General features: G+C 40.8%; 1 protein-coding gene across 2 annotated transcripts in view; it reads left to right on the top strand.

The window, feature by feature from the left end:
* GPAT3 (glycerol-3-phosphate acyltransferase 3) overlaps nucleotides 1-11,277 on the top strand; it is a 70,919-nt gene extending 59,642 nt beyond the window's left edge. For both annotated transcript variants that reach the window (XM_066279748.1, XM_066279747.1), the window contains exons 8-13: nucleotides 1,646-1,761; nucleotides 4,774-4,829; nucleotides 5,319-5,404; nucleotides 6,001-6,129; nucleotides 6,636-6,715; nucleotides 10,039-11,277. In XM_066279748.1, the coding sequence (XP_066135845.1) occupies nucleotides 1,646-1,761; nucleotides 4,774-4,829; nucleotides 5,319-5,404; nucleotides 6,001-6,129; nucleotides 6,636-6,715; nucleotides 10,039-10,150 (579 nt within the window). In that variant the 3' untranslated portion in view covers nucleotides 10,151-11,277. The remainder of the gene's footprint in view (nucleotides 1-1,645; nucleotides 1,762-4,773; nucleotides 4,830-5,318; nucleotides 5,405-6,000; nucleotides 6,130-6,635; nucleotides 6,716-10,038) is intronic.
* The last annotated feature ends 7,801 nt before the right edge of the window (nucleotides 11,278-19,078 follow it).

Raw genomic sequence — 19,078 nt, 5'->3', positions numbered from 1 at the left:
TGTTACATTAGAGCATCCATGTGCCCTTTATCCACATTTACCTATTGGTAACGTTTGGCCTCATTTGTTTTATTGTTTGCATTCTCATATGCTGGCTTTCTCTGTCTCTCTGCATAAAAATGCATTAAAATATTTATATTTTAATGTATTTATATTTAACATTTCTAATATTAATATGATATTGGAAATCTGAGTTCATAAAAATTTATCCAATTCATAAGGTTCTTTCTTGCTTTCCCCCCGATCCATATTTGTATCTTCCTTTGTTCAGAGTGAATATCCTGTTTCCCAACAATATCAACGCATGTTCTCAATTCTGTCATACATCCAAAATTGTTTCAGAATTGCTTCACGTATTTTATTTAAAAAAATATACTGCTCATAAGAATTAGAAGATATTTCAAAGTGAATATGAAGCAATAAAATGAATATATAAATGTAAGGCCTTGACAGGTGGTGGCACAGTGTATAGAGCATCAACCTGGGATGCTGAGATTTCAGGTTCAAAACCCTGAGATTAGCCCTGGCCGGTTGGCTCAGCGGTAGAGCGTCGGCCTAGCGTGCGGAGGACCCGGGTTCGATTCCCGGCCAGGGCACATAGGAGAAGCGCCCATTTGCTTCTCCACCCCTCCGCCGTGCCTTCCTCTCTGTCTCTCTCTTCCCCTCCCGCAGCCAAAGCTCCATTGGAGCAAAGATGGCCCGGGCGCTGGGGATGGCTCTGTGGCCTCTGCCCCAGGCGCTAGAGTGGCTCTGGTTGCAACATGGCGACACCCAGGAGGGTCGCAACATGGCGACGCCCAGGATGGGCAGAGCATCGCCCCCTGGTGGGCAGAGCGTCGCCCCCTGGTGGGCGTGCCGGGTGGATCCCGGTCGGGCGCATGCGGGAGTCTGTCTGACTGTCTCTCCCTGTTTCTAGCTTCAGAAAAATGCAAAAAAAAAAAAAAAAAACCCTGAGATTGCTGGATTGAGCATGGGGTTATCCGGCTTAAGCGCGGGGTCATTGGCTTGAGTGTCGGATCATCAACGTGATCCCATGGTCACTGGCTTGAACCTAGGGTTGCTAGCTTGAGCAAGGGGTCACTAGCTCGACTGAAGCTAGTCAAGGGACATGTGAGAAGTGAACAACTAAAGTAAAGAACTACGAGTTGATGCTTCTCATCTGTCTCCCTTCCTGTCTGTCTATCTGTCTCTCTCTTGCTAAAAAAAAAGTTAAGAAAAATTCAAGTATTTTTCAGTTTTTCTTGGTACCCCTGCCCCCAAGATGAAGGGTGTGTGGTCCAATTTTGTGTGTGTGTGTGTCAAATGCTGTCTTTATAAATATCTTGGGTTTTTTTTCAGTCTTGATAGGTGAGGAATGGTATTTCAGTTAAGTTTTAATATGAATTTCTCTTATTTTGATTACTTTTTAAAGCTAGAATTATTACTACTGTAGTAAATTAGCTTAAAATTCAAAGGTGCTACTAAAGAATACCTTTTGCTATATTTAGCCATCATGTCCTTTGTATAGACAAACTTTAGTCAGTAGAAGGTTGATCTTTTTTCTGAGCATGTAATAAACATACACACACACACACACACACACACAAAAGCTTTCTTTGGACAGTTGTGCCTTTACATTTTTCTCTTTTTCTGATGGTATTTCTAGGTTGGCCAAGTTCATGGTGGATTGATGGGAATTATTCAGAGAGCTATGGTCAAGGCTTGTCCACACGTCTGGTTTGAACGCTCAGAAATGAAAGATCGACACCTGGTTACTAAGAGGTAAGCAGTGACATTACTCAGTATCCATCAGCGTAGCATAAAATTTGATGAATCTTGGCTTTCCTGCCCAGGAGGACAGAGCAATGCTAAGGATTAAAGCTAAAACATGGAGTTCTATTTGTGGTAGGCTCTTTCTGGTATATCACCTCTCTTAGCTAGAGCTTTAAAAGTTTTAACTATACTAATAGTGGGATATATGATGAGATTAGAAGGCCCATCAGTTTATATTGTGATGATTTAGGTACAATCCAGTTACTGAATTTTCAATGTAAAAAATTACTACCTAGAAAATTAAATAGTTTATAACTGGTGAATTAATAGCTTATATCAATCAATCAGTTAATTGGTAGAGTGCTGAAAGACTGTGCTCACTTAAAATCTATCTAGAGACAGATAGCTGAGTGCTTGATGAAACAGGTTACGGAACCTCTGGGACTTGGGATAGAGATGACCTACCAGAAACCTGAGCAGAGAATTGCCTTTTTTTTTTTAATTTTTTTATTTTTTTATTTTTCTGAAGCTGGAAACGGGGATAGACAGTCAGACAGACTCCCGCATGCGCCCAACCGGGATCCACCCGGCACACCCACCAGGGAGCAACGCTCTGCCCACCAGGGGGCGATGCTCTGCCCCTCCAGGGCGTCACTCTGTGGCGACCAGAGCCACTCTAAAGCCTGGGGCAGAGGCCAAGGAGCCATCCCCAGCGCCTGGGCCATCTTTGCTCCAATGGAGCCTCGGCTGCGGGAGGGGAAGAGAGAGACTGAGAGGAAGGGGGGGGGCGGTGGAGAAGCAGATGGGCGCCTCTCCTGTGTGCCCTGGCCGGGAATCGAACCCGGGACTTCTGCACGCCAGGCTGACGCTCTACCACTGAGCCATCCGGCCAGGGCGGAACTGCCTTTTTGCCTGAGGCCTTTATCTGAAGGCTCTCTGGTCATTGCTTCTAAGAAGTTTTTTTATTTAAAAAAATTTTTTTAAAGTATTTATTGATTTTAGAGGGAGGAGAGAAAGAGAGAAAGAAGCGAGGAGGAGAGGAGAGTGGGAAGCATCAACTTGTAATAGTTGCTTCCCATATGTGCCTTGACCAGGCAAGCCCAGGGGTTTGAATTGGCAACCCCAGTGTTCCAGGTCAACGCGTTATCCACTGCGCCACCACAGGTCAGGCTGGTCATTGATTCTATAAGCATGAAAGTGAGTCGTGCTCTTAAGAGTAAAATAAGAAGTATTGTTGATATCTGTTGAGGATTAGAAAACTATCCCTCATTTTGAGGTTATTTAGCAATGAGACACTCTGGCCGCTGTAATATCTCTATCTCAGCCTTACCAGCTTGGTAAGCAGTTAGGAATATGGGGCTGGATGCAGGGAGGAGAAGACCTAAGCCTGGAATTTACATTATGGTGCATATTTCCTAGGAATGTTCAGCCTGACCCATTTAAGGAGTCTTACACTAATGGCCATAGGCAGACAGGTCCAACAATCAATATTCTCAGTTTTTGGACGGGTAATAAAGGCACAGGAGGAAAAGCAGAAAGCTCATGACACTGGGGTTCCAGAGCTCCTGTCACATGACTGCCTAGCATTCTTTTTGAAAGAGTGGGCAAATGGCACCTGACTGATCAGGTGGCACAGTGGATCAAGTGTTGACCTGAGATGCTGAGACCCCAGGTTCAAAACCCCAAGGTCTCCAGCTTGAATGCAGGCTCATCTGGCTTGAGCTCAGGCTCACCAGTTTGAGTGCAGGGTCTCCAGCTTAAGCATGGGTCAATCGCTTGAGCATGGGACCACTGAAATGATACCTTAATCACTGGCTTGAAGTCCAAAGTCACCAGCTTGAATAACGGGGTCAGATGAGAAACAATCAATGAACAATTAAAGTGATGCAACTGTGAAGTGATACTTTTCATCTCTCTCTCTTCTCTCTTTTTTGCTTTGTCTTGCAAAAAAAAAAAGAAAGAAAGAAAGAAAAGGCACTGAAAATCACTCATTCTGAGACCAAATTAAAATAGTGCAGCAGCAATCCTTACACTTTACACACACACACACAGACACACACACACACACACACACACACACACACATATATATATATATTTTTTTTCCTATTCAGTGAGAGGAGGGGAGGCAGAGACAGACTTCCACATGTGCTCCCACCAGGATCCTCCTGGCAAGCCAACTAGGGGGCGATGCTCTGCCCATCTGGGGCCCTTGCTTTGTTGCAATTGGAGCCATTTTTTAGTGCCTAAGGCAGAGGCCATGGAGCCATTCTCAAAACCCAGGGCCAACTTGCTCCAATCAAGCCATGGCTGCAGGAGGGAAATAGAGAGAGAGAGAGAGAGAAGCGAGAAGGGGAAGGGGTGTAGAAGCAGATGGGTGCTTCTCCTGGGAATCGAACTTGAGACTTTCACACGCAGGACCGACACTCTACCTCAGAGCCAACTGTCCAGTACTATCCTTACACATTTTAAGAAAGGGACCCACTTGAGCTTCTTTCCTTTACTTATATCTTCTTTCTTTTCTCTTATTGCTTTACCATTATATTTGTGCTAGTAGAGTATAAAGAATACCAAAGAAGATCCCATTTCTTTTTTTTTTTTTTTTTTTTGTATTTTTCTGAAGTTGGAAATGGGGAGGCAGTCAGACAGACTCCCACATGCGTCCAACCGGGATCCACCCAGCACGCCCACCAGGGGCCAATGCTCTGCCCATCTGGGGTGTTGCTCTGTTGCAACCAGAGCCATTCTAGCGCCTGAGGCAGAGGCCACAGAGCCATCCTCAGCGCTCGGGCCAACTTTGCTCCAATGGAGGTTTGGCTGTGGGGGGGGAGGAGAGAGACAGAGAGGAAGGAGAGGGGGAGGGGTGGAGAAGCAGATGGGTGCTTTTCCTGTGTGCCCTGGCCGGGAATCGAACCATGGACTCCTACACGCCAGGCCGATGCTCTACCATTGAGCCAACCGGCCAGGGCAAATCCCATTTCTTTTTAAGGTAGAATTTTGATCCTTTATTTTTCTTCACAGACTAAAAGAACACATTGCTGATAAGAAAAAATTACCTATATTAATCTTTCCAGAAGGTAAGACGGATACTGCATACCAAAATATAGTTAACAAGCACCAAAAATGTATGAGAAATTGGCATTTTTAGCCCACGTCCTCTGTCCCATGAGAATGGGATGGCCTTTGGAACCAGTACTTCCCTACTTTCTTATTTCTGGGTCATGAACTTACAAAAGTATTGTCCATAAAGTTTTCAAGGCCTGTATTTTAAGTATTCTTTTCTTATTTTAAGTATATTGAAATTATTACATGTTTTGAAGAAGTTGCATCTCTAGAATATTCAATAATAAAATAAAAGTTTGTTATTAAACCTGTTTAGAACTGTCAAATTATTACTTAATTAGAAACTGATTTGTGAAATCATAGTAAAATAGTAAAATGTTTGTATTTTGACATGATTTGAAGAATTTAAATTATTTTATATCAAAATAACTTAAAACTTTGCTTTAAAAATGACTGCTATTAAAATTATTCGCCCCTCTCTCCAACTCCCATTTCCCTGCCAGGAACTTGCATCAACAATACTTCAGTCATGATGTTTAAAAAGGGAAGCTTTGAAATTGGAGGAACAATATATCCAGTTGCAATTAAGGTAAAACAAGTCCCCCCCTTCCCCTCAGAAAATGGCAGTTAGTTGGTAATTTTATTCTGCTATACTTTCAAATAAAAAGTGTGTGAGGCTGAAGGGCAGTTGTATCTACTGTACTCAGATTCACCAGTTGTTTACATTTTGTCCATCTGCTTGGTGTTTCTCTATTGATGTGTATATGGCTGCATACCAGGGCACTCCAACTGGTCAAAGCCTGAGTTCTGAGGACACAATCAATGATGAGCAAAACAGATACTGTTCCTAGCTTCACCCGCCTTCCAGTTATATGGGGAGACAGACATTTATGAGTCATGGACTTATGTCACCAGTCTGGCTCACATAAATTTGTATAAAAATTAAAAAAAAAACCCCAGAAAGAATCATGTAAGTCAGCCCATTGTTGCAGTGCTCTGGGGCTGTAATCAGGAGTTTGTTGGACTGGTTTACTTTTTTGATCATTTTTGTTAAGTGAGGAAGCTTCTCTTTTTCTTGGGGTCCGAGAGGGAGGTTTGACCAGCCACCTTTTAAACATTGACTTGGATAAGAGAAATCACCACATAATTCATAACTGGGATCTATTTTCTTTTCTCTTTTTTCAGTATAACCCTCAGTTTGGTGATGCATTTTGGAACAGTAGTAAATACAACATGGTGAGCTACCTGCTTCGAATGATGACCAGCTGGGCCATTGTCTGTGACGTCTGGTACATGCCTCCTATGACGAGAGAGGTATGCCATAGATAATCATAGCTGGTCTTTGGGGCTTTAATCAGATAAAGGCGAGAAAATCCTTACCTGAAAACCTCGCTGTCTCCTTTCCTCACATCACCTAGAGCTGGACTTCCTTTCTGCTTTCTCAGCAAATGAGTCATTTTTAAAAAAATGTAATTCTCTTCAAATTAGGCCATTTTATAGTCAGACACTCTTTTCCATAATAATTTTTATAATTGCCGTTAGTTTATTAGGCCTACAGATATTTTGGAATGTTTTATTTTGGATAAGACTAACAGAAAGCATAATAAATATGTACACCTGGTTAAAAAAAAATGAAACAACACAGCACTGCATTTTTTTGGTAGAATAAGTGATATTTGCTATCATTTATGAAACACAAACATATTTGAGCTAGAATGTGAATCCTCTATTTTAAAATAAAACTCAGTGATTTTTAGATGTTCTAAGGCCTTATTTGAAAACTCTGTACTCAGGATATACTTACCATTTTTTTCCCTCAGGAAGGAGAAGATGCAGTCCAGTTTGCTAATAGGGTTAAGTCTGCTATTGCTAGACAAGGAGGATTGACTGAGCTTTCCTGGTAAGAAATTTTTCAGAAGTACTATCGCTCTTTTGATTAAAAAAAATAAACTTTTAATGATGTTACTTATTCTAGTTAGCTGGAGGTTTAGCTGACAATGACAGGGGTTTATCCAACATAACGATGGCTTAAATAAGATAAAAATGTAACCCTTTTCCTTAAACATAGGCAGTCCAGGTTGGTGTAACAGCTCATTCTGTATGGTTCTCCCATCCTCAGTGAACTTGTCTTTATGGTCTGAGTTGGCTGCCTCAATTCTACTCAGTGTGTTCAGCAAATGGCTAGAAGGGAAGAATTAAAGCAAGAAGGACACATCCATGTCCTTAAGGGCACAGACTAGAAGTTGGACATGCCACTAATTATGCTAATTAACAAGCCACTAATTTCTACAGTGAAAACCCATTATGCTAATTAACAGTTTGGGATACTAATGGGAGATCAAGATAGCTGAAGCCTTATGGTGGCTTCTGATTAAATGTCAGGCTGACCTCCACAGAGCATGCTTTTTTTTTTTTTTTTTTTTTACAGAGACAGAGAGTGAGTCAGAGAGAGGGATAGACAGGGACAGATAGACAGGAACAGAGAGATGAGAAGCATCAATCATTAGTTTTTCATTGCACATTGCAACACCTTAGTTGTTCATTGATTGCTCTCTCATATGTGCCTTGACCGCGGGCCTTCAGCAGACCGAGTAACCCCTTGCTGGAGCCAGCGACCTTGGGTCCACGCTGGTGGGCTTTTCCTCAAACCAGATGAGCCCGCACTCAAGCTGGCGACCTCGGGGTCTTGAACCCGGGTCCTCTGCATCCCAGTCCGACGCTCCATCCACTGCGCCACCACCTGGTCAGGCCACAGAGTATGCATTTTTGATTAATGGCAACTGACTGGCCTGAAGGTCAAGACTAGGTTAAGACAGGTTAAGACTAACACTTGTATTGTACTATCTAAGCTAGAATATATGACACATCATGAAATGACAGGCTTCCCACTGTCCTAGTAATTTACAATGCCTACTTTACAAATGCCCCAGTGGTTCATGTTCATTGTATAATTGGCTTCCTCTTCCTTGTTCATTGTTTTCTATGCTTTAGTTCAGGGGTTGGGAACCTATGGCTCGCGAGCCAGATGTGGCTCTTTTTATGGCTGCATCTGGTACACAGACAAATCTTTAATAAAAAAAAATAATAACGCTAAAAATATAAAACATTCTCATGTATTACAGTTCATTCATTTCCTACTACTCATGTTCATGGTTGTGGTGGCTGGAGCCAATCACAGCTGTCCTCCGGGACAACACCAAATTTTTATTGGATAATGCCTAAAGTACATGGGTCATTGTATGGCTCTCATGGAATTACATTTTAAAATATGTGGTGTTCATGGCTCTCTCAGCCAAAAGTTCTCGACCCCTGTGTTAGTTCTTTCCTCTTACCTGACATTCCAGCTCTGCTTCTCTCTTGAAACCATTGTGATAAGCTTGGAGCTTTGGCTCTGTAGCCTTCGAAAGGGAGTGAAGAAAGAAAGCTCTGAGAGACAGAAACAGCCCGGGGAGTCAGCGGCAGACCAGACTTCAAACAAATTGACTTGACCATAATCTATTATACATGATTCTCAGAATTTTTCTATTTCCTTGTATCAGGTCATATGCCATTTTATAATAAAAGGTTACTTTTAATTGCCTAGCCTTTTTTGTAAAAAGAAAATAGATTCACCACCTCTCTGGATGTATTTGTCATTTACCTGTTAGGTCTGAATTTACACGTCTGGATCAGTTTTCTCTTAGGTTAAATGAAAACTTAATTATGTCCTCTTAAATTGGCTTTTTTATATGGCTGTCGCGTGCCTTGAGATCTAAGGTTGGCTGCCACTGCAAAGGGGAACTGGGTAGAACTCTTTAGGTTGGCAAGTCACAGTTGGGGTGCTTAGAGCAGTGTGAGGTTTACTGTTTGCTTGGGAGGGAGAATTGCATAAAATAATGCCAGCACAAACACTGCTAATTTTATTTATTTATTTTGCCACTTTTGATCTGCACCTGAGGAAAGAAGGAATGGCCTTTCTTCTTTCTGTTCTTTCCTTCCCTTAGCTCTTACTATTCAGAATTCACATAAATGCTATGGTTCGAGGTAGCTCATTTGGATAAAAGAGGCTTTTGTAGACAACTATGGAGACCTGAAGACATTGTATAGCATTATTTCATGGAGATTTTCTACAACTGACCCCCTGGAAGATTTGTGGGCCATTATATATCTTTTAGTTGAGGACTTACTGGTGTACTGTCTTAGGTTTGACTCCAGTGGTTGGAACATTGTAGTGGACACAGATAAACATCTTTTGTAGGTCAGATTCTCAGTGAACTCATGGCATTGAGTTCACTGGCTAACTTGTGATTTCTTCATCATTACCAGAGAACGCTTGATAAGCATTCATGCTTAATTGGGTTAAAATTAAACAGGCATGGTATAAAGTAAGCAAGTTCTCAGTTGACACTCTCTCAGGAGTTAAAATGAAAAACATTTGATTAGGAGAGAGAGTGGCCCCTGGTAGTCCAGTCTCCTCTCAGCTCTTACAATCTGTTGTTTCTCTGTGTTCTCCAAAGAAGGAGAGTCATGTCCAGTGTCCTTATATCCCAGGCAGGCCTGCATTTTTACCACCCCGGAGAGAGTTCAAAGACTCACAGTCTCTGAGTTAGGGAATGCTGCTTACAAAGGCACTAACTACAAGTTGAATGCAACTTATTATTGTTTTTTTTTGTTTTATCCTGAAGCTGTTTTGGAATATTGAGATTATAAATACTTAAAATGTAGTGCTGTGAGTGAAGATACAGCTTGGTAGATGTAGGATTAGATTTGAGTAATGATTAACCCATTTTTCATTAAGGAAACTTACTCATGCAAGTTCAGTACACTCGCCATTTCTTATGTGTTTAAATTGATTATCTGGTTTTCTAGTTAAGAGAGAGGTCAATTAAATAAATATAGAGCCCCAATGATATTTTTCTCTCCTTGGGGGGAAAGATAGGTAAATAAATTCTAGTTTTAATGTAGAGTCTATGCAGTCAATACAGCAGCCCTAAAGAAGAGATTGTGCAGAGACATTGTTCTTTAGCTTAATCACGCCTCAAAGTGATTGTTCCTTCTTCACAGTGACATGTCTCTGTAAGTGATAGAGCAGAGATGGGAATCTGGGTCATTCTGCTTTCACCTTCCAGTTTTTTATTCCCATTACTGACCAGCTGCTTAAGCCTAGTGGCACCATGAAGCATGTGGTAGCTCTTTTAAATCCTTGCTAGGAGTATCTTTTAATTATTTGCCTTTTATTCCCAGGGATGGTGGGCTGAAGAGAGCAATGGTGAAGAACACTTTTAAGGAAGAACAGCAGAAGAACTACAGCAAGATGATCGTTGGCAATGGAGCTCTCAACTCTGAATCTGACTGATTGCCACCCTGGAGATAAAGCTTGGCTTCCCAGAACTAGCTCTTAGAAATGGAGTGTGTGTGTGTGTGTGTGTGTGTGTGTGTGTGTGTGTTTTATTTTATTCTTTGGTTTTTTTATTGTTAATCTTTTCTACAGGATGATTGTCTCTACCTCTTTATAAACCAGAGGCAGAATCCACTGGTGCCCTTTCGTTGTTGTTGGAGTATTAGCCTCCTTAATTGCAAGGTAGTTGACTGAGTTGAAACAGATTCTGCCTTTTGTAAGATGATTATGCCATTGTTGATCGAATGAAATATTTGTACAGGAAAAAGTGCATTGAAACACTTTTGGAACTCTTTGTGTTTGGAATAATTGATATGGTAATTCTCAAAAGAATACCCCAAACTCTTTTTATCGTGAGAAACTTTTTATGACCTTTCCTCCCCTTCAGTCACTTAAACAGTGGAATGAGGTTATCATCGCGGTTATGTTCTCCTACAAAGCTGAGAAATGGAGGACGGTGTTTAGGAGAAAGGACTTTGTGGCCATCTGATCCGAAAGCTGAAAGTAAATGTTAATAGTTTGTACTAGTGTGTTAGGAGAGAAATGCCATTTAGTGAGCTTTACCAAAAAGAAGTGAGTCCAAGTTACTTGTAAGTGCATTTATTTATATGTAGGCAAGTTGTGAATAAATATTTAGCCAGCAACTGATGATAGAACTTTTAGTTTTCCTTCTTTATATGCTAAAGATCTGTATCTAGTGCCTCTCCCCTCTACTGTAACCAAACACATTTCAGATAGGAGGAGCCTTTTACAACAACGATGAAAAAATACCACATTTTGTGTCTTCAGCGGGAGTATGAATGATTGATGTGTGTGACACTGCCTTTCACCCTCCACCGCTTTGTAGTTTATTTCAGAATTTTTCCTGTTTCTTAAGCAGAAAAATAAGTGGTAAATTACCTTTTGGAAACTGAGCCTTAAATTTTTTACAGGGGAAAATGTTTTCCGACTCACACAGCATAAGCAATGTTGGATAGCAATATAATGCCATCTTAAACTCTGAGAGTATTGTATCTCTTCTGGTAACCATGTACAGAATGTGAAACTATCTCACGGTGAATATAAATAAATTCTATATTTCTAAATGTGTTTTTGCATATTTTTCCTTTACCTCTACTATGTTTTGGTAAGGAGTAAGTTAATTTCTTTTTTTTTGCAACAGAGAGAGGGACAAATAGGGACAGACAGACAGGAAGGAAGAGATGAGAAGCATCAAGTCTTTGTTGTGGCTCCTTAGTTGTTCATTGATTGCTTTCTCATGTGCCTTGGTTGGGGGTGCTCCAGCAGAGTGAGTGACCCCTTGCTCAAGCCAGTGACCAGGGGGTCATGTCTATGATCCCACACTCAAGCCAGCAACCCTGCACTCAAGCTGGTGAGCCTGCGCTCAAGCTGGCGACTTTGGGGTTTCAAACCTGGGTCCTCTGCGTTGCAGTTCGATTCTCTATCCACTGCACCACTGCCTGGTCAGGCTTATTTCTTTTTTATTAGACAGTGATTGTCTTTCATTTCAAAGACATAGATTTTATTGGACTGGAACATCTTGGAAATGAGAGCATAAACTTCTGGTTTTATGTTGTTTTCTTTTCTATTTTCATTCCAGTTTTCTGGACTCTGAACGTCAGACTCTGCCTTGAGCAGAGTCACAGGCTTCAGTTATTTCACAGGTGAACGCAGGCAGCTAGCTATCTCTGGATTGACTCTAGGTTGGCTCGGCATAGCACAGTCAGTATAGATTCTTATACTTGGATGGATCAGATCCAAAAGGAAAATATGCAAAGTGGTTTTCTTCCTGGTTAGTTATGCTGCTGTTCTCATCCCCATCTTTCCCTTTCTTCTTGTAAGTTTTGCCTCCCAAACTGTACTTGGGATAATCTTGACTAAAAATCAGCAAATCCAAAAATGTATTGTGGGGTAATAACACTTTGTCTTTTTTTTTTTCCAGAAAGAGTATTTCCTTTTTCTTTTTAGTTTTCATATTCAATACAGATTGAATTAATAAATTCATTTTATTAATTAACCCACTTTCAAGAAAGCAGATCGAAAGACTAACAGCTATTTTGTTTGGACACCGATAAAATGGATCTTCCCAAGAGCACTGTGAAGGCAGTAATGCTGTCATGTATAGAAAATCTCATGCTATTTCGATCAGGACTTTTGTAGGTCTTTGACTTACACAGCTGATTTTTAAGTTTGAAGAATTGCCATGTTACTGAGAACATGTTTTTAGAAAATAAATACTCAGATTTAGCCTATGCTTCCTAGAACATTTTTTTTAAATTTACTCTTCCTAATATTATTTTATACCCACTTTAGAAATATTGTACCTAGAATTTGGTATTCCTGAGCCTTCTGTAACTGTAATGGGATGTCAAGGGAAGGCAGAATTTGGTAGAAAAATCCCATTAGATAAGACCTTTCATCCAACCCTTTGCACAGATACATTTATTGAGCCTTGAGGTTGCCCTTTTAAAATTTCAGTTCTTTGTCCTGGTGCTGTTTACAGACATCTGGTTTTAGGGATTTCCAGGACTTCTGAAATATCCCTGGCCCATTCTGAGAGCAGATGAATAGTCCTATATGAAACAGTAAATATACTCAGCACTTAGGGAAATATTTCTGGATCGTAGTCTGGTGCAAAGAACAGTCTTGAAAGTTTTCCCCTCTAAGCAGACTGCCAAAGCATATTCAACTTGGTGATCTGCCATTTTCCCTTCAGTGCACATGTACTTTGGTCACTCGGTTGATATCTTAAACCACAGAATGCTGTTTCTGACTGTTGGTTTCTCATGACTACACATAATATGTTGTGGTCATGAGGTCATGACTAGAGCAACTCTCAGTCATTTATCTCAAATGTAGTATTACTGACCTAAATGGTTTCCTGTGAGGTCTAAGCAGGTTGTGCTGGGAGGTGAGGTGAGGCTGGGATCTGGATTGGTTCTAAAAACTAGAGGCCCTAGTAAGTAAGCATCTTGACAAAAACTGTGCTTTTTTGTTTTTGAACACTGGTTTCTAGGATTGATACTATTTGGTGATTTTCTTTTGAATAATGGTTAATATGAGGGATAAAGAGTCAAAGACATTTTTTTTTTTATTCAGTGAGAGGAGGGGAGGCAGAGACAGACTCCTGCATGTGCCCTGAACGGGTTCTACCCAGCAAGCCCACTACCCACTAGGGGGTGATGCTCTGCCTATCTGGGCATTGCTTCATTGCTCAACAACTGAGTTCTTCTTAGCACCTGAGGCAGCGCCCAGGGCCAACTCGCTCCAGTCAAGCCATGGCTGCAGGAGGGGGAGAGAGAGAGAGAGAGAAGCTAGAGGGGGAGGGGTGGAGAAGAAGATGGGCGCTTCTCCTGTGTGCCCTGACTGGGAACTGAATCTGGGATATCCACACACCTGGCTGACGCTCTATCACTGAACCAACTGGTCAGGGCCTGAAGACATTTTCTTATTGTGGCTCTAGCACTCATAGGCTTTGACAGTTTACTTCTCTGGTTCTTAATTGTCTTTTTGTTTATTGTAAAGTTATAGAATGCACACAATTGTGTATGAAGTTGTGTAGATACACTTTAAGGGCAATGATAAAAGCAGATTCCTGCATACTTGTTTGTCACCCAGGCTAATGAATAGAACATGACTATATCCATATCCTGGGAGGTATGGAAAATGCAAATTGTTATTCCATTACAATCAATGAACAGTAGGGGTATTTTCAGCTTTATTGTAAACATGCTGGTATAGGTCTCTTGATATACGTGCTTAGGAGTTTCTCTGGTTGGTACGTTTAGTAGGAATTAGGATTGCTCCAGGTAGGGTGTGAGCATATTCAGCTTTAGTGTAGAAATGATCCAAGTTTTCAAAAAGATTGTTTCATTTTACACAACTCATCTGCAATGTATGAGAACAACATTTATATTTAGTGTAATAACATATTTGGATTTATTTTTAATCTTATTTTATGCTTTCTCTTCCATTTTTAAAGCTTCTCTCTTCTTGCCTCTTCTGGATTTATTACTTTATATTAATCCATTTTATCAAATTGGAGGTTTACGGTGTTATTTTTATTCTGTGGTCACTTTATAAGTTTCAACTTGTACACATATGAAAGTACAAAACTGATCACTATGCTTACACTCCTGAATAGTATAAGGACCTGAGAACTTGAATTCCAGTTATTCATCCCTCTCACCAGTTTATATGATGTTATGTATTTTAATAATATAATCCCACAAATTATCATCATCATCATCATCCTTGTTTATACAGTCAATGTTTACTCACACTTCTACCACTTTATAATTCCTCACCTCTTTGCTCTGATTCTTCCATCTGAGGTCACTTTCCTTATTGAGAATCTGCCTGTGGCAAATTCCGGTTTTCTCTGAAAGTATATTTTGTACTAATTCTTATAAAGTTTTTACTCAATGTAGAAGTTTATGCTCAGATCAATAGTTAACTTTTCTGTAAGCACATTAAAGATTGTTCTACAGCTGGTATTGAGAAGTCAGCTTCTAGCCAAATTAGTACTTCTCTGAAAGTAATGTTTCTTCAAGTGTATTTAAGATCATTTCTTTGTTTTTGTCATTTTATCACTTCAATATGCTGCATCTAGGTGTGGGTTTCTTTTTATTTATCTTGCTTGTGACTTGTTTGCTTCTCATCTGTGGATTCAATTGTTGAAAGTTCTGATATTTCTTTAGATAATATGTTTGCCCCATTTTTTCCTGTCTTTAGAAGTCTGATTAAACAACTATTAGACTTTCTCACTCTGTTTTACATGTCTCTTAACCTCTTTATCTTTTCCATTTCTTTGCTTCTCTAGACTTCTTTCTAGATAAGCTTCAGTTTTATTGTTTCACTATTTCTCTCTTTAGTTCTACTTAATATGCTGTTACACCTCTATTGAGTTTTCAATTTCAATTTTATATTTCTCATTTATATGAGTTACATTTGATTCCTTTTTAAATGTGCTTACTCTTAAATAAGTTTTGAACTATCTTATGCTTATTGATGTTGTATTTTTTACCATCAATTCCAAAATCTTATATCTTTTGAGGGCCTCAGCCTCTTTTTTATTCTGTGGCTTCTTCATCGATGGAGTCTTATTTCCTTGCGTATTAGAGAATTTTCATAATAATCTGTCTTCCAAAGAATTTTATCTTTATCCATGCCTTTAGATCAGAAATCAGCAAACTGACTCCTATCCTCTGCCTGTTTTTGTGAGTAAAACTGTGTTGGAAGACAGCCATATGGCTTCGTTGTACATGGTCTGTTTGGTTTTGAATCACAGCAGCATGGCTGAGTAGTTTTAACAATGACTGGATGCCCACAGACCCTAAAATGTTTACTCTGACCTTTCACCCAAAATAGTTTGCCTACCTTTGCTCTAGGGCAGTGGTCCCCAACCCCCAGGCCATGGACTGGTACCAGTCCGTGGGCCATTTGGTACTGGTCCACAGAGAAAGAATAAATAACTTACATTACTTCCATTTTATTTATATTTAAGTCTGAACGATGTTTTATTTTTAAAAAATGACCAGATTCCCTCTGTCACATCCGTCTTAAGACTCACTCTTGATGTTTGTCTCGGTCATGTGATACATTTATCCATTCCACCTAAAGGCCCATCCGTGAAAATATTTTCCGACATTAAACCGGTCAGTGGCCCAAAAAAGGTTGGGGACCACTGCTGTAGGGTACTATCTATCTAGAACCACTTTAAACAAATTTATTGACTTGAGGTTTATTGAACCATGTAAATATAGAATTTAGCTTGTAAACCCCAATGAAGGCCATCTTATAGTTCTGAATTCTCTGCATAATGTTTTTGAAATTTATCAATGTTGTGTTTATAAGTAGTTTGTTCCTTTAAATTGCCTAGTGATTTTAAGTCCTTAAGGGAAAGTTGTTTTTACCTTTTACTTTTTAAGGTAATACACAGACAATTTACCAGGCTTATATCTGGGAGTGGGGGATGAATGATTCCCACTTTCTCCTAAAAAAGATGTTTCCCTTTGTGATCTCACCTTCAATGGAAGATTTGGTAGTTAGACTTCCCACCTTGGTTCAGCCTTTAACTTTATCTACTGGCCCCTGAGGCTCTGGAAACTGCTCAAATTTGGTTCAACCAGTGCCCTCAAGGTGAAAGCCCATAGCTGGCCTCTGCTCTGCTCATATCTCCAGGATAACCTAGCCTCCCTCAGTCTGGTCTGAATAGTCATAACCTCCTTGCTATTAAATGGAAGCATTCAAAATAATATTTTTTCATCAGGGAGAAAGAGGGTGTCAACCTGGGACTCAGGTTCCAGGTTTGAAACCCCCAAGTTCGCCAGCTTGAGCATGGGCTCACCAGCTTGAGCTCAAGGTCGCTGACTTGAGCTAGGGGGTCACTGGTTGGCTTGAGCCCCCCCCCCCCCCCGTCAAGGCAACCAATAAGTAACTAAAAAGTGACACAGCTATGAGTTGATGCTTCTCATCTCTCCCTTACTGTCTCTCTCACTAAAAAAAAGAGGGGGGAGGGTTGTTTAAACAACTTTGTGTTTAAATAAGGTTTCTCTGAGCCATTTTAATGCAAAGAGCAAAAACTCTCTTAGAATCATAAGTGTTAATTTGCAAACCAAATACCCTGCTGAATTTTTTTTTTTTTTAATAAGAAAAGTGATATACAGGAAGTTATCTGCTGACTCTGGAAAAGCTATGAAATTCTTGGTGTCCGTACAGAATACAGTGACCTAGCAGAGGGAGGGCCGCTGAAGGCAGCTCCAAGGTCAGTCGTACTCACATGGTACGAAAGCAGCAAGTCCTCTGACTGCCCTTGTGTTACCCTGGGCTGAGGTCCCTTTAAGGCTTCTGATGGTGCTTCATGGGGATCCAAAGTCCCTGTGATGGGTACCTCGTGCAGCTGAAAGAAGCATGCAGCAATTCTGACTACTTGCTGGCCTCTTGGTTTTATTTCTGGAAAAGATGCCCAGGATAGCTTTGAAACAGTACATATGCTCTGTCTTGGGGAACTAAAATATTTTGGATACTTTTGAGCTCTAAGCTATAATGAGGGAGTGGGGTGCCTAGAAAAGAGGGACCAAAGAATCAATCTCTTCTCAAAGTGAAATATGTATTTTAAAAAAATAAGTAAATTTAATTTCTTTGAGAAGTTTTGAAAATTGTATCCTTTAACACAATTAAAACACATCCTCACCAATATTAAACACTACTTGAGAATACAGGTTAGAGCTGGGTACGTTTTCAAAGTACTGTTTCTCTAGGTTTAGGAAGCCAAACGTATATATTTGGTGACTGCTATGTGTCCATTACTGTTCCGAATCTGGGGACATGGAAATGACACAGCAGCTGCACTAATGGAAACCCTCTGAAGCAGGTGGGGAAAAAAAAATCAAGAACTATGTTAGGACAGAACCATCGCAAGGGATTCAGAATGGCCTTTAATTTTTTTCATAAAGCCTGGGGTAGTAAATACTTACCCATTCCTTAGAGAAGAGTTTACAGGGAAGCTCACTCCACTTGCAATGGAATTGAGCTCTGTGATTGGGAGAAGGGAGGCTCCAAGCCCCGCGGAATGCACACCTGACCGTGTTTATTGCTGAGTTGCCCGAGGGTTTGACCTTGGTTAGGCCAGTTTATTATAGCAACCGCCTTTTGATACAGGCAGCCCTGATGTCTGGTTGTTGCTAAATCAGGCACAAGTGAAAGGGCTCCAAATTTCTTAACTGGAAAAAATTTTCAATGCTGGTTGTTTGTAAGGCAGGTTCTGAAATTGTTCTGAAAAGCCATAATTTCATTTGGGATGGGACAGAGGAATGAATTTCTATTCAACAGTTTCTATAGTAATTTCATTAACCAATGGTTAATCTATTAAATTTATTTTTTTTTAGATTTTTTCTGAAGTGAGAAGCTGGGAGGCAGAGAGACAGACTCCGGCATGGGCTGACCAGGATCCACCCGGCATGCCCACTAGGGGGCGATGCTCTGACTACTTAGGGCATTGCTCCTTTGCAATGGGCGCTATTCTAGCGCCTGAGGTGGAGGCTATGGAGCTGTCCTCAGCGCCCGGGCCAATTTCACTCCAATGGAGCCCTGGCTGTGAGAGGAGAAGAGAGAGAGAGAGACAAAAGAGGGGGGAGGGGCAAAGGGGAAGAAGCAGATGAACGCTTCTCATGTGTCCCCTGTTGGGGAATCTAACCTGGGACTTCCACACGCTGGGGCCCACGCCCTACCACTGAGCCAACTGGTCAGGGCCCATTTAACGCATTTTATGAAATGCTTATGATGGTTCTGAGGCTCTATGCTGCCCATTCAGCACTGTAGGAGCTTAGGATCCGGAAGTGAAATGGACACCACTAACCACAAGAGGAAATAGCAAGGGTTTTTTTTGTTTGTTTGTTTTTTTGCACCCAGGATCAATGTGCTGTGGGAGTCTGGAGAAGTGATTAATGCTGGGGGTGGAAGGGTGTGCGGAAGGCAGCACATTTGAATGAACTGTGGAGGATGGATGCAGGCAAATGAATTCCTTGTACCTGCACCAGCCCCCCCTCCCGAAACCCTCACCCCCACCCCAAAGTAAACAACAGAAACTCAAACAAGAGAGGGTTGTTTATTATCACAGAAATATTTGCTTCTGAAATTTCCCTGTTCTTATTTTCTTAGCCCTTGACTCTTTTCTCTGCCATTACTACCTAAGCCCAAACCATCATCATCGCTTACACGGGCTACTGTCAGAATCTTCAAACTGTTCTTTCTGCCTCTGTGATTATTTTAAATCATAATTAAATCATGTCGCTTCCACCTTCAAAATTCTCCATCACACTGAGAATTAAATCCTAATCCTTCCTTACCTTGATGTGCAAGGCCTTGCTAGGATCTAGCTACTTG

This window comes from Saccopteryx bilineata, chromosome 5 (genome assembly GCF_036850765.1).
Source record: "Saccopteryx bilineata isolate mSacBil1 chromosome 5, mSacBil1_pri_phased_curated, whole genome shotgun sequence".
In the NCBI taxonomy this organism is placed as follows: domain Eukaryota; kingdom Metazoa; phylum Chordata; class Mammalia; order Chiroptera; family Emballonuridae; genus Saccopteryx; species Saccopteryx bilineata.
This window is presented reverse-complemented; position numbering and strand designations above follow the sequence as displayed.